The sequence below is a fragment of the Rhinopithecus bieti genome, unplaced genomic scaffold, assembly GCF_001698545.2.
Source record: "Rhinopithecus bieti isolate Rb0 unplaced genomic scaffold, ASM169854v2 scaffold_9899, whole genome shotgun sequence".
NCBI lineage: Eukaryota > Metazoa > Chordata > Mammalia > Primates > Cercopithecidae > Rhinopithecus > Rhinopithecus bieti.
This window is the reverse complement of record NW_016806979.1, coordinates 2167550-2180883: the sequence shown is the minus strand read 5'-3', so window position 1 is coordinate 2180883 and position 13334 is coordinate 2167550. Positions and strand designations below refer to the sequence as shown.

The window sequence follows — 13334 nt, the reverse complement described above, 5'->3', positions numbered from 1 at the left end:
ACAGGGTCTCCTGCAGAGTGGCAAACCTTCACAGATGCCGCCTGCCCACCCTCCACCTGCCAGAGTGGCCCCTGAGTGCCTGCGCTCTTCCAAAGAGTTATGGGCCTGTTGCCGCAAACAGGTATTTGGAAACCTTCAGGAAACTGGCCTTTCTGTACTCTGAGCGTGACTTCACTCGGTACTTTTAAGAGATCAGGACAATCTGCTTTTCTATAAAATAATGCAGTTTCTATTTGCATGTGTGTTCTTTCTAAACGGATACTTAGGTTTCTGTGCCAGGTATCTTTGCCAAGTATCTTTTCAAGGATTTTACTCTATCTGTGCTACACTACTAGAATCAATATTCTGCATTTGGAAATGATTTCACCATGTTGGGGTGTCAGGACAAGCTGGGGATAACTGACGTGGACCACACACTAGGTTCTTTTTGTTTTTATCTTATTGGAGGTATAACTTACATATAGAAAAGTGTATACATCATACATGTACAGCTTGGTGAAGTTTCAAGCTGAGCATACTCGTGTAATCACACCCAAATCAAGCAGCACCCATGAGCCCCCTCGGCGCCCCTCTTAGCTCCTCCCTTCCCCAGCAGTGGCCACTTTCCTGCCCAGTTTTGTGCTCAGATGCATGGAGTCACACAGGGTGTAGTCTCTGTGCCTGCCCGCTGTCACTCAGCATTGTTTGAGTAAGCTCACACTCACTGCACCGCAGCTCACTCTCACCGCACTGTAGCTCACACCGCACTGCAGCTCACACTCACTGCACCGCAGCTTACACCGCACCACAGCTCATACAGCACCACAGCTCACACTGCACCGCAGCTCACACCGCACCACAGCTCATACAGCACCACAGCTCACTCTCACCGCACTGCAGCTCACACTCACTGCACCGCAGCTCACACCACACCACAGCTCATACCGCACTGCAGCTCACACCGCACCGCAGCTCATACATACGAGCTCTCCGTCCCACTGAATGAGCTCCGCTCCCCTGCACACGGGGCCAGCTCAGGAGCTCTTCATGGGGTAGAGGAAATCTCAGAGATTTGGCCCAAAACATCAGCCCTGTGAATCTTGGGTGGAGACACGGGCCGCTCTCGACATGTTTTCCGGAACATCATATAAATTGCTGGCCACTCTTCCGCGGGCGGTTGCTCTAATTTGTCAGCCTCCCCTTGGCGTTAGGGAGCTGCACGGGCCTCACCGCGCACCCGCCGGGAAAGGTGTGCTTTTCCTTTCTTGTCAGTTTGAGGTGAAGAGTCAGGAATTTTTCTCTTTCTGCATGGAGTGGTGACTCCAGCAGTGAGGAAGATGTGAAAATCCATCAGCAAAGCTAATGCGAAAGAAAGAAAGAAGAGGTGTAATTATCTGAATTACCTGACTTCCATTCACAGACTCAAGCCTTCTCTAACTCAGGAGAACGACGGTCTCACGGGATGTGGAGGAGGGGGTACCTAACGAGATTTTTTTTAACCGATTTATGAATAATTCGCACTTGAAAACAGGAAAATCACTTTGGGGGCTCCATGCCAACTCCACAGGTTGCCCTCCAGTTGTGATTAAGTTTCTGTAAGCTGGCTGCACAGGAGCACAGATTCCTACGTAGTGAATGTTCTCGGCTGACTTTTGAAGTGGGGCCAGGGGACTCTGCCCGCCAGGCTCCTCTGTGGAGGCTGCCGAGAGCGCTCCTGGACTTGGGCTCACGGAGGCACCCTGCCCTGCTCCTGGCATTCGCCTGTCCGCGTGTGTCCACATTCACTGGCACCCAGGGGCACAGCCGGCCCTGGCCAGATGAGCGGAGGGAGGGTTCCTCCCGACCTCCTCTCGCAGGGACACGCATCTCCAACTGCAGCCACCCGCCTTCCCCCAACTGCAGCCACCCGCCTTCCCCCTGAGCAAAATCAAACAACATAGGGAAGAGAGGATAGTGGATGGGAGAGAGAGGCTGGTAGTTGGGTTGGTTTTTTTGTATTGTTTTTGTTTTTTTAATTCTTTGTGCCTGGGGCTCGGGGAAGGCAGAGCTGTGTGTTAAGTGGAAGTGACTCTCCGTGGAGGGAATCAGGCCGGACTGCTCCGGCCTGGCCGCTCAGTTCCCAGACCTTCCAACGGCAGCCTCCCCTGCGGCCTTCACACTCTCCAGCCACGGGCCCAGCAACCCTGCTGCCCACCTGCTCCACGGCACCCAAGCGAATCCCCCTCCACTCTGTGCCTGCACGCACATGGCTGGGCTAACCGGGAGCCCAGGCCCACCTGGCGTGGCCCACAGAGAGCTTGTGTCACCCCCTCGTGGGGCCCTGCTGCTGCCTGACATTCTGACTCCACGCATTTTTTTGGTCTCCCTCACCTGCATGCCTCCCTTGTCCAGCTGCAACCGCTTCTCCCACCCTCACTCCAGAGAGCACCCTCGTTTCCCATTTCGCTGAGGAAACAAGCAGCGATTGCGCGAGCGCCTCTGCCGGGCCCTCCCGCCTTCCCCCAACTTCTCTGCATCTGGGCCCCCTTGCTTTGCCCCTGCCTGGTTCCCCTGGGGAGTGGCCCTGCTCTGCCAGCCCAGCCTGTGCATCCAGTCTTGTCCCCCAGCCAGCCCAAGGAAGCCCTCCGGCAGCCTCTCCCCACCCTCCGTGCCCCAGCTGGGTCTTTCTCACCAGTGTCCTGTGCCCATTACTCCACATCTACAGAAAGCATTTCCTGACCCTACGTCCCTCTCCAGCCACTACCTGTCTCTCTTCTTCCCCTTTGCACCCAAAACCAAATTCACCCATCTCAAACCCACTCTGGCTACGCTTTTGCTCAACTCCAGAGCGTTCTCGCTGCTGATCCAGGGCCCAGTCAGCTCTCCTCCCCATCTCGCCTGGCCCAGGGCTGGTTTGTGGCTCTGCCCTGGATGTTGCTCCCTGGCGTCCAGACCTTTGAGCTCTGCTTTCCCTCCACGGCTGGGCTCTCACCGGCCCCTCTGTGGCCCCAGCTCGTCTCCTTGGTCACCATAGCAGAGGCTCCGTCCTGGGTCCCTTTCCTTTCTCACTTAACTTAAAAAAGATTCACACGCCATGACTCCTGAGCATGTCCCCAGCCAGACCTGCCTGCTGATCCACATGTTCGTGGGGTCCTCTGCCCCGGTGTCTTCACTCCCCTGTCCAGCCACTGCCGTGAGCACCACGTGTCCACGGCTGGTTCCCAGCACGCTCCTCTTGCAGCCGCAGCTCGGTGCCCCTGCCAAACCTTGGAGTCATCCTCAGCTGCTCCCTTCTCCTGCCTGTCTCTGGTCCCTTTGCACACCCCGCAGACTCTCCCTCTGTGGCGTGCCCAGAGCGCCCGCTTCTCAGATGCCCGGCATCCTTACAGCCCTGCGGGGTGGGCCCTTCGTGAAGGTTTGGATGCTCGGCAGGTGGCAGGGGTGGGCAAGACCAGGCCGTCTGGGAACGTGGCCCTAACGAGCACCTTCTCTGCTTGCCCTGCAGCACAGCCCGTTCTTCGCCGAGCAGCTGACCGCTTTCCAGGTATGGCTCACCATGGGCGTGGAGAACCGGAACCCACCAGAACAGCTGCCCATCGTCCTGCAGGTGAGTTTCTTCAGACCGGGCCAGACTGCCGAGGTCCCACAGGAAGGAAACCAGATGCCTGCACAGCCCCAGGAGTGCCTTCTCTCTCACCGAGCCCTGTGGGTCGGTGACATCCTAGCCCCTCTGCCCCGAAGATGATGGCACGTGGGTCAGGTGGCATTTGGGTGAACGGATCACACAGATCCGATCAGGAGTCACTAGGCTGATCGTACATTCATTCTTAAAGGGTTTCCTCTAAAGCCATTGATTTCCCTCCTCCACCCTCAGTTAAGTGTCACTTTGGGACTGGGGAGTCGTCAGCCAGTCCACCATCCCCCTCTCCCCTGGCTACCATTTCCACTTTAGGAATTGCTGAGATTCTGCTACAGATGGGCTTCGCTTCAGAGCGGGCTCTCAACACCACTGCCTCCTTCTCTTGGAAAGGACAGGAGCTGGCAGTGAATCCTGGGAGAGGAGGGAGGAGGCTCCCTGAGCAGATGCTGACCGGTGGGAGTGGGTGGAGCGGGCTTTGTAGCCCAGCCCCGTAGGTTATGTCGTGAAGCTCACAGACCCAGAAGCCTGCAGCCCTTCCCTTACGTGGGGCTGTCACGGCTGCTGTAACAAATAGGCCCTTTGGGGCCTGCCCTTCAGATGCCAGCGCCAACAGGGCCTGTGTTGTGTCAGTGCCGTTCACATGCAGACCGTGACCGGTTTATGGGTTGGGAGGTCAGCGTGGTGGGTCCTGCTGGCTGGTTTTTGGTCACAGACAGGTTGGGAGGCCACGGAAATTGAAAAGTTCGTCACAGGTAGTGAAGTTAGAAAGATTCCACAGAACTTTTGTTTCAGTGAATGTGTGTTTGTGGGGAGGTGTGTGGGCTCGGTCAGAGTCAAAGGAGTTTAAAATCCACTGGTCAGTGTAGATATCAAGGTCTAAGAACTCACTTTAAAAGCTGGAAAAGTGTTTTTGTGATTGGTGTGGTGCGGTTGGACTTTGGTGAGAAGCTGTGCGTGGCCATGCACAGGGGCTGCCCAGCAGCAGGCAGGGAATGAGCAGGCCCCGCCCTTTTTGGTTTAAAGCTGAGGGGCTCCCCACACACAGGAAGAGCCCCACCTCCGGTACGGTGCTGAGTTCTGACAGTCGGCAGAGTGGGGTCCTCGTCTTCCCAGAAAGCAGATTGGGTGGCAGTGCCTCCATGGAGAGGGCTGTGAGTGGCGCCCCCCACCTGCCCTGCTTCCTTCCAAAGCTCACACCTTCCGGTTAGGGCCGCTCACCACACTGACGGACAGCACACCAATCTTCCCTAGACCAGGTGTTCGTCCCGCCTCTGAAAGATCATTTAGAAAACTGGGGCCAGTTTATCTCCATCCCAGCCATGGCCTCAGCAGCCTTCCCTTCCGCCGTTCAGTCTGTGCTACAACGGTGGCAGCCAGCGTCACAGGCGCACTGTAGGACCGAGGCTTCACCTCCTTCAGGACTTTGCCCCAGGAATCTCAGCCAGCTAAAGAGAAGTTGGAAGAAGGAACAGTGCACGTGGATGTGCTGAAGACGTTACCGCCAGCCTGTCCTCGCTGGCATTGTCTCAGGAGGGCAGCAAAGAACGAGTGTGCCAGCCGGCTGCCCTGGTGTCATGGTCCCGGCTCCTCGGTAGGCCAAGGCTGGGGAGGATCACTTGAGCCCAGGAGTTCAAGACCAGCCTGGGCAACATAGGGAGACTCCATCCCTACGAACTAAAACAACATTGTACCACATTTCACAGTATGTATTTCAGCTGCTGTTGCTACATTATGATGACTGCTTTTTGGTCATTGTAAAAAGGATATAGACATTATTACTGTTCCTACTGTATGTATCTAGATTCATTTAAGACTCCTGAGATTGTAGAGTGAGGTGTAAACAAATAAACTGGCTCATGTTCAAAACCAAGAACAGGCAGTGATAGCAGCAACACAACCAAACATTTGACAGAAGCCTGCGTTTTCCCTTCCCGTGAGTGCAGGAAGGTGGCTGGCTGTGTGGGCCATGGATGACCGGTGGTAGTCGCACCATGGGTTGCCCATGCTGGGCCCCACAGCTCCTGTTGGTCACCTGGGTCACCAAGATGTCCCTCAGAAGACACTGGCTCTCCTGCTGACCTTCCTACTATTTGAACAGTGTGATGGAGTAAAGTCGGTCCTCTCCAAAGCAGGGCCCGATGCCAAGCACGTTTAATCCAGTTTTTTGGGGTCTGGCAAATAATCTTTTTGTAAATGGCCTTCTGTTGATTTCTTTCAATGTTCCCTTGGCCACCCACACTCGCTGAAGGAAGGAGAAGACCTGCTGGAGACAGCTTTCTGATGGTGACGTACGTGAAGACAGCCCCGGTCGGAGCATGGGGCATTTCCTGCGTGGTTTTCCAGCAGATGTGAGCAGCAGGTTCCTCCTCCTTCTGGAGGGTCTATCTCCTGGCTGTGCCCAGCCGGGATCAATGGGCGGACCTACACTTAACGAGAAAGTAGGGAAAGATGAAGTGTGATGGGGTATCGGCTTCATTTGACGTATCCCCCAGGGCTGGCTTGTTTCTCATTAACTCGGCTCACTTCCCCACTCTTTCTCTTAAGAGCCTTTATTTTTGCCGGAGTCTGGAACCCTGTAATCCTTAAGTTATTTTCTAGTGCCTTGGCAAGTCAGAAAACATTACTTGGCCGGGCGCGGTGGCTCAAGCCTGTAATCCCAGCACTTTGGGAGGCCGAGACGGGCGGATCACGAGGTCAGGAGATCGAGACCATCCTGGCCAACACGGTGAAACCCCGTCTCTACTAAAAAATACAAAAAACTAGCCGGGCGAGGTAGCGGGTGCCTGTAGTCCCAGCTACTCCGGAGGCTGAGGCAGGAGAATGGCGTAAACCCGGGAGGCGGAGCTTGCAGTGAGCTGAGATCCGGCCACTGCACTCCAGCCCGGGGACAGAGCAAGACTCCGTCTCAAAAAAAAAAAAAGAAAAAGAAAACATTACTTAAGGGAAAGGGAATTTTCCTACACACTTCCTGGTTTTCCGAATCCCTGCCACTTCATCCCTGAGCCAGAGGCAGTGGCTGGCGACCCTCCAGGGTCACGCGCGGTGTCTCATCAGGCCCGGCTGAGTCACAGCCCCTCCTGTAAATGTGAGTGTGGAACAGGCCTTTCCTGCTTTCTGGCCTCAGTATCCTCTCTGCCTTTTAAAAATACAAATCAACAGAGGAACAAGAAGGAAGATACAATGTTTAAAAAACTGCTGTTTTGCCCACTCCCTTGATTTGATGGTGTCTCTTGGATGCCATCTTCTCACGAGGATCTCTGGACTCTCGTGGCCTGTGGGGTGCGTCTGCCCTCTGTCTGCAGTGGCTCGCCTGGAACTCATTGCTCTGCGCCCCCGTGGGTGGCTCAGGAGGCCCAGGCAGGGGAATGAAGAGCACCTAAGGTTACGGAAGAGAAGAGAGGAAGTGACTTTTCTTCTTTCTTTTCAGGAAAAGGTGACGGCGATATTTGCGTGTTCATTTATTTGCTTGGCCTTTTTCTGTTAAATAGATCCAGGGGATACGGGTGCAGGTTTCTTGTATGCGCGCACTGCGTAGTGGTGAGGTCTAGGCTTTGTGTGAACCTGCTACCCACGTAGTAGACAGTGTACCCCATAGGCAATTTCTCAGCCCTCACACCTTTTGGAGTCTCCAGTGCCTGTTACTCCACCTGTGTGTCCCTGTGGGCCCGTCGTTTAGCTCCCACTGACTTCTACGTGAGAACATGCGGCAGTTGGTTTTCTGAGTTATTCCACTGAGCGTGATGGCCTCCTGTTTCACCTACGTGGATGTAACAGACATGATTCCGTTCTTTTTCTGGCTGAGTATAGTCCATGAGGCATAGATGCTGCAGTTTCCTCATCCAGTCCGCTGCTGATGGGCGATCTCCACTCACTGCGGCCTCCACCTGCTGGGTTAAAGTGATTCTTGTGCCTCAACCTCCTGAGTAGCTGGGATTACAGGTGTGCACCACTGCACCTGGCCAAGAGTGGTTTTATAGGATGAAGTTTTAGTCCCTTTTCCTAGATGTCACAAATCAGTGTGAGCATTTCATTTAGGAAGTCTAGTTGCTCTCTCTCCGTGCATCATTTTTTTTACAAATAGAATGTGGGGTCTGAAACTACAGGATCGTTATGAAGTGACAGAATGACAAACTAGAGTGATAGTATACATACCATATACATTGGGCACTCCAAAACCGCCCCATTCATCAGGCACCCTGGCCTGCAGCACCCGTCATTCTAGGGCTGGAACTGGAGAATCTTTTCTCATGAAGCAGCTCTTCCGGTATGTCTGTCTGAGCACTCTCTTTGTGTACAAGGCCAATGAAATTTGACAGCCTTAGCAATTCTGTTTTAATTTGGTCACCTCAGCTGGATTGCAGTGGCGTGACCATAGCTCACTGCGGCTTCCAGCTCCTGGGGTCAAGCCACCCTCCTGACTCACCCTCCTGAGTAGCTGGAACTGCACGCATGCGCCACCACGCCCGGCTCATTTTTGTATTTTTTGTAGAGACAGGGTTTCACTATGTTGGCCAGGCTGGTCTCGACCTCCGGGCCTCCAGCAATCCTCCAGCCTCAGCCTTCCAAAGTGTTTGGATTACAGGCGTGAGCCACCATGCCGGCCACCATGGTTAATCTTTAGTTTGGGTTACCACAGGTGGAAAATTAATCTCAGTAAGTCATTGAGCTCACCATCATTTACTTCTGTAATTTCCATAGATCCTGGGATGGTCCAAAACAGGAGATTTTGTTTTGTTGTTTTAAGTATGAAAACAACATTGGCTTGTTTTCCTAAAAGCCAATCCTATTTTAAAAATAACTTTGCTTTATGTTGGCTTCAGTTTTTAAAAAATGTAAATCAACAAAAGGTGGCAGGAAGATGATGTAATGTTTGGAAAAAAAAACAGTACTTCACGTTTCACCCAATACTCTTTATTGACGATGTTTCTTTGCAAATGAAATAATTGCAGCATCAAATCGCGGTGCTGCCCGCAGACCTCTGGCGCCGACTCCCAGGCAGGTGGGCCACCAAGGCCCTGGCGGGGGTTTCTTCAGCACCCGCAGCTCCTACGGTGCGACACTCAGGACCACGTCGCAGTAGTGATTGTGAACCAGCGTCCCGTTTGCTTCTGTTGTTTGTAAGGAGCACATTCTAAGACCTCTAGTGCCAGGCTGGTGTTCTGGTAAAACAGTAACAGGAACTGGTCCTGATGAGACCTCTTCGCCCGTCCTGCCACTTCTTCCATTTGCTCTGCCACTGTTGACCTTAGAAACTGAGGCTTGACCCTATTTACAGTGTTGGAAATAACAAAGAGAATCAGAAAACAATCTTTGTAAGCTTTAGATCTGATGATGTCTTTGATTTCTGATGATGGCAGCCATGGCGAGACCTGCCTCCTCTCCTCTCCCTGGGTCATCTAGAAACTTGAGCCTCAGGCAGCCTAGTGTCCCTACACACAAAGAGTCAGTCCTCAAAACCCTGGATGGTGGAGACATCCGGAAGCCAAATGCTACGATGGTGACTTTACATCCACTGGGCACCCTGGTGCACACAGCTTTGTGCTAGACGCTTTGTGGACTCTGTCTCACTGAACTTTGAGAATAAGCCCAAGTCAAGTACTGTTGTCTCCGTTTTTCTTGATAACGATATTGAAGTTTCCCAAAGTAAGGAATTTAAGCCAATAATTGGGCAGAGATGGAGGCAGGGTTAACATCAGGTTAGCCAGCCCCAGAGCCCGTGCTTTTCTACCGACTGGCCCATCAAACCTGAGTTCCAGGCAACAGTGCATGCGACATCCCCCAGGTTCAGCATGGGAAAGGGATCTGGTTCCAGTTCACATATCCCGCGAGCAGTCCCACGTTCCTTTCCCAGCCTCTTAGTCAGAGACTCTCAGCATCGCCAGCATGGGAAACCTGCCACTCCTGCGTCCATGGTGAACCCGGCGTGGGAGCTGGCTCCAGGCACATAGAAGGGAAGTGAGGCCGCATTCCCACTGCTCTTTCTCTGCCCCCAAGGCTGGACATGCTGGGATTCCCCCCGCACCCTGTCTGCTACCCCTCCAGCCTGGCTAGCCCCCTCCTCTTGCTGCCACCTGGGACCTTCCCTGTCCCCCTGCCAGCGCTATTCTCCCGCCACAGGGAAGCTCCTCCCAGTCCACGGCCCTCCAGGGCCCATCCTCCTGACTCGGTGGCTCCTCCGTGGAAGTCGTGCTGGCTGACCCCCAGGAGCGTAACCCAGATGGCCGCCATCTGCTCTCCCCTCCTCCCTGTCCTCTACCCTCACTGGCCTCCTCGTCCCTTTTCCCTGCCTCTCTTGAGGGTTTCCAAACTCATCCCAAACCTTCTCTTCTAGAGTCTGCTTTCCTTCACCCCTTCTTTCAGCCTCTGGCCAGCGCTACAGTCTCTTCCTCCCCATCTCCGTCTCAGCACCCCGGTCAAGCCCACCCACTTCTACTCACCTCCCCCACTTCCAGCCTCTTGCCAGGCCTGTCCCCAAAGCGAGCACACTGGACCAGTCACTGCTGCTTAACATTGGTCAGTGGCTTCTGGATCTCAAGACAAACTGACCTCTCTGCACACTGTCTGCGGGGCCTTTCCTGATCCAACCCCCTTCCCTGTCACTGACCTCAGTCATACTGGTGGCCTGTGCATCCTCAGACACCCGAGCTCTTCCGGCCTCTCTACCTGCAACGCGGTAACCCCCTCTCGTCACCTCCAGCACCTGCTGCCCAGCTGTGTCCTGTGCATCTTCTCCTGCAGGGAGGGAAAATCTCCGAGGCCTCCAGTGAGGCCAGGTCAGGGCCTCCCAGGGTCTGTGTGTTCAGGCATCTCTACTAAAAATACAAAAATAAATTAGCCGGGTGTGGTGGCGGGCGCCTGTAGTCTTAGCTACTCAGGAGGCTGAGGCAGGAGAATGGCGTGAACCCGGGAGGTGGAATTTGCAGTGAGCCAAGATCACACCACTGCACTCCAGCCCAGGCAACAGAGTGAGACTTTGTCTCAAAAAAAAGTGTGAAACTTTGATATAACAAAAAACGTATGTGCAAAACCTCTGGCAAAGCCCACTCTAATTTATAAGGAACTCTGACGTGTCAATAAGAAAAAGCCACACATTGAAGTAGAAAACTAAAGGCATGCAGGGCAAGTTTACTGTGGAAATGACCCATCAACCTGCAAAATGTGCTCCCCTTGAAATCCAAGAAATCCAGAAGGATGTATTTTCCCCTGTGTTATTGGCTAATCGTAGTGTCATATGGGCTAATATTGTCCCACACGCTTTAAATTTGTTACTTAATGAAACTCTTATGGGCAGGTGTTGTTTTATATGTGTTTTATGAATTAATAAATCAAGGCTCCGCGATGTTAAGTAATTTGTCCAGAGCCACCCCCCAGTGAGCGCTGCTGGGTGCCATCGAGAGTGTGAGCGGGGTCAGCCGCAGGGCCATTTGGTAACTGAAGTATCTATACCCCGACCTTACCTTTTTCAAACTCACATTTATCTTACTGGAGAAAATCATGTGAGTGTGCAGATGTACCTATTAGGATATTGATCACAGTGTTATTCATAAGAGCAGCATTTCGGCCAGGCATGATGGCTCACGCCTGTAATCCCAACACTTTGGGGGGCTGAGGTGGGAGGACTGCTTGAGCCAGAAGTTCAAGACCTGCATGGGCAATGTAGTGAGACCCCCATCTCTATAAAAAATACAAAAATGAACCAGGCATGGTGGCACCTACCTGTGGTCCTAGCTACTCAGGGGTGAGGTGGGAGGATCACTTGAGCCCAGGAGGTTGAGGCCGCAGTGGGTCATGATCTGGCGTCTGTACTCTAGCCTGGGCAACGGAGCAAGACCCTATCTCAAAAATAAATAAATAAAAATTTTAAAAGTAGCAACATTTTGATGATAATTTAAATATCCGTCAGTGGGGAAGTTGTTTAAAAGAATTGTGTACATTTGTGTAATGGAAGTACTGTGCTGGCATTGGGAATGGTATGGTCAGTACATACCTAGTGATATGAACAGCGTTCATGGTGCATTACTTAGTTAAAGGAGCTGAGAAATATAATCACATGTTATCTAGCCCAGAATCAATAAGAGGAGTGTGGACATAGAGAACAATATCTGGGTTCATATACCAAAATATCACCAGCGAGTTAGCTTTTTAAATGCAATTAAAACATGTTTGTTCTAGTATTATCTACATTGAGTGTGTTTTATCTGTGTAATAAAGGAATAAAGCGTGTTTTCTTCACCTGTAAAAGCATGAACTTGTAAGGAAAGGAGCACCAGCTCTAGGTAACTGTGACTGAAGCAGCAGACAGATCTGAACTGTGGTCAGACCACTCCAAAGCTGGCAGCTCGTGCAGCCGCGTTTGGGGGCTGCACACCAGTATGGTTTGCAGTGATACCATTTTCTTCTTGTTCTTCCAGGTGCTGTTAAGCCAAGTGCACCGGCTGAGAGCACTGGACTTGCTTGGAAGATTTTTGGACCTGGGTCCCTGGGCAGTGAGCCTGGTACGTGCCTTCCTCATTAACCTGGGGGCTGCGGGAGGTGGGACAGAAATCAGGCTCCGTGTTTCAGTCTGTGCACGTGTTTCATGATCCAGAGCCACCCCCAGCCGTGAGAACCAGGGCGAGTGTGTCCACTGTGGTGGTGTCCTGTCGATCCTCAGGCCCTCACGGAGCCCACTCTGTTCCCGTGCAGCCTGCAGTGCTGCCTGGCGTTTGGGGTTCCGGGGTTGTCGCCCCTCTGTACGTCCGATGTTAGACATAGGAGTGAGCGTGTTGGCTGGTCACCTTTTCCTGAGCGGCCCACCAGCGCTGGGGAGGAGCAGGGCGCCCCTGAGCCTGACGCAGCGCCCGCCGCGTGCTGCTGTTTCCCCCAGGAGGAGTCTGGATCCTCAGCACTGTCTGCTCACCGTCATGGCAGGCACAATTTGAAAACGCTCTTCTGGTTCCTCATCCTATAGCAGAGTAGTGATGGCCACTAAAAAAAATGCCTGGCAGAGGCAGGATCAAGAGGCGACACGCATTTAACAAATAACTCACAGGGAAAGTTAAAGGAGGCTGAGAGGGAACTGCAGAGTCAAGGAAACTCGAGAGACCTACGGCCAGTTGCCGTGTACAGTAAACCTTACTTAGTTCTGTTGAAGTTCCAAAAATGAATACTCATAAAACAATCAAATTTTACAGGAGCTGGATTTATATGTTATTCAAGAATCACTGTTCGTTTTTCTTGGGTGTGGTAATGGTACTGGATCGTGTTTTTATAAAAGAGACCGCACTTTTTAGAGATAGACACTAAATATTCACCAGTGAAATCACATGACATCTGAGCCTTAATTTACTGCGCCTGGGAGCGGCACGGTGGGGCGGTGGGTGCGGAGCCACTGTCACGGAAGCTGGGTGGTGAGTACCTGGGGTCTGGTGTATTTATTTGCATAATATAATGTTGACAGAGTGGTAATTGATAGTCCAGCACCGAAGGAGGAGAGAAAACATCCAAAACGAGGAAAAATCATTCAGCACTCACCACTGGGCCATTTTCACTCCGGGTGCCTGAGGCCACAAATAGCTTGTAACAGAGTCGGGGCCTGAGTCATCGGAGGAGGCTGGCGTGACTCGGTCACCCAGTCATGCTGGAGAGGCCTGCGTGGTATTGCTGGCACTCTCAGAAGGCAGGAAGCATGTATTCATAACATTTCAGAAAGAGGATCATTTTGAAGATTAATTTTTTTTTTTTTTTTTTTTTTTTT

General features: G+C 52.5%; 1 protein-coding gene across 1 annotated transcript in view; it reads left to right on the top strand.

Moving 5' to 3' along the window:
* Window positions 1-13334, top strand: part of RPTOR (regulatory associated protein of MTOR complex 1) — a 424190-nt gene that overhangs the window by 304144 nt on the left and 106712 nt on the right. The window contains exons 11-12 of the mRNA XM_017879553.1: window positions 3464-3565; window positions 12010-12130. Of these exons, the coding sequence (XP_017735042.1) occupies window positions 3464-3565; window positions 12010-12130 (223 nt within the window). The remainder of the gene's footprint in view (window positions 1-3463; window positions 3566-12009; window positions 12131-13334) is intronic.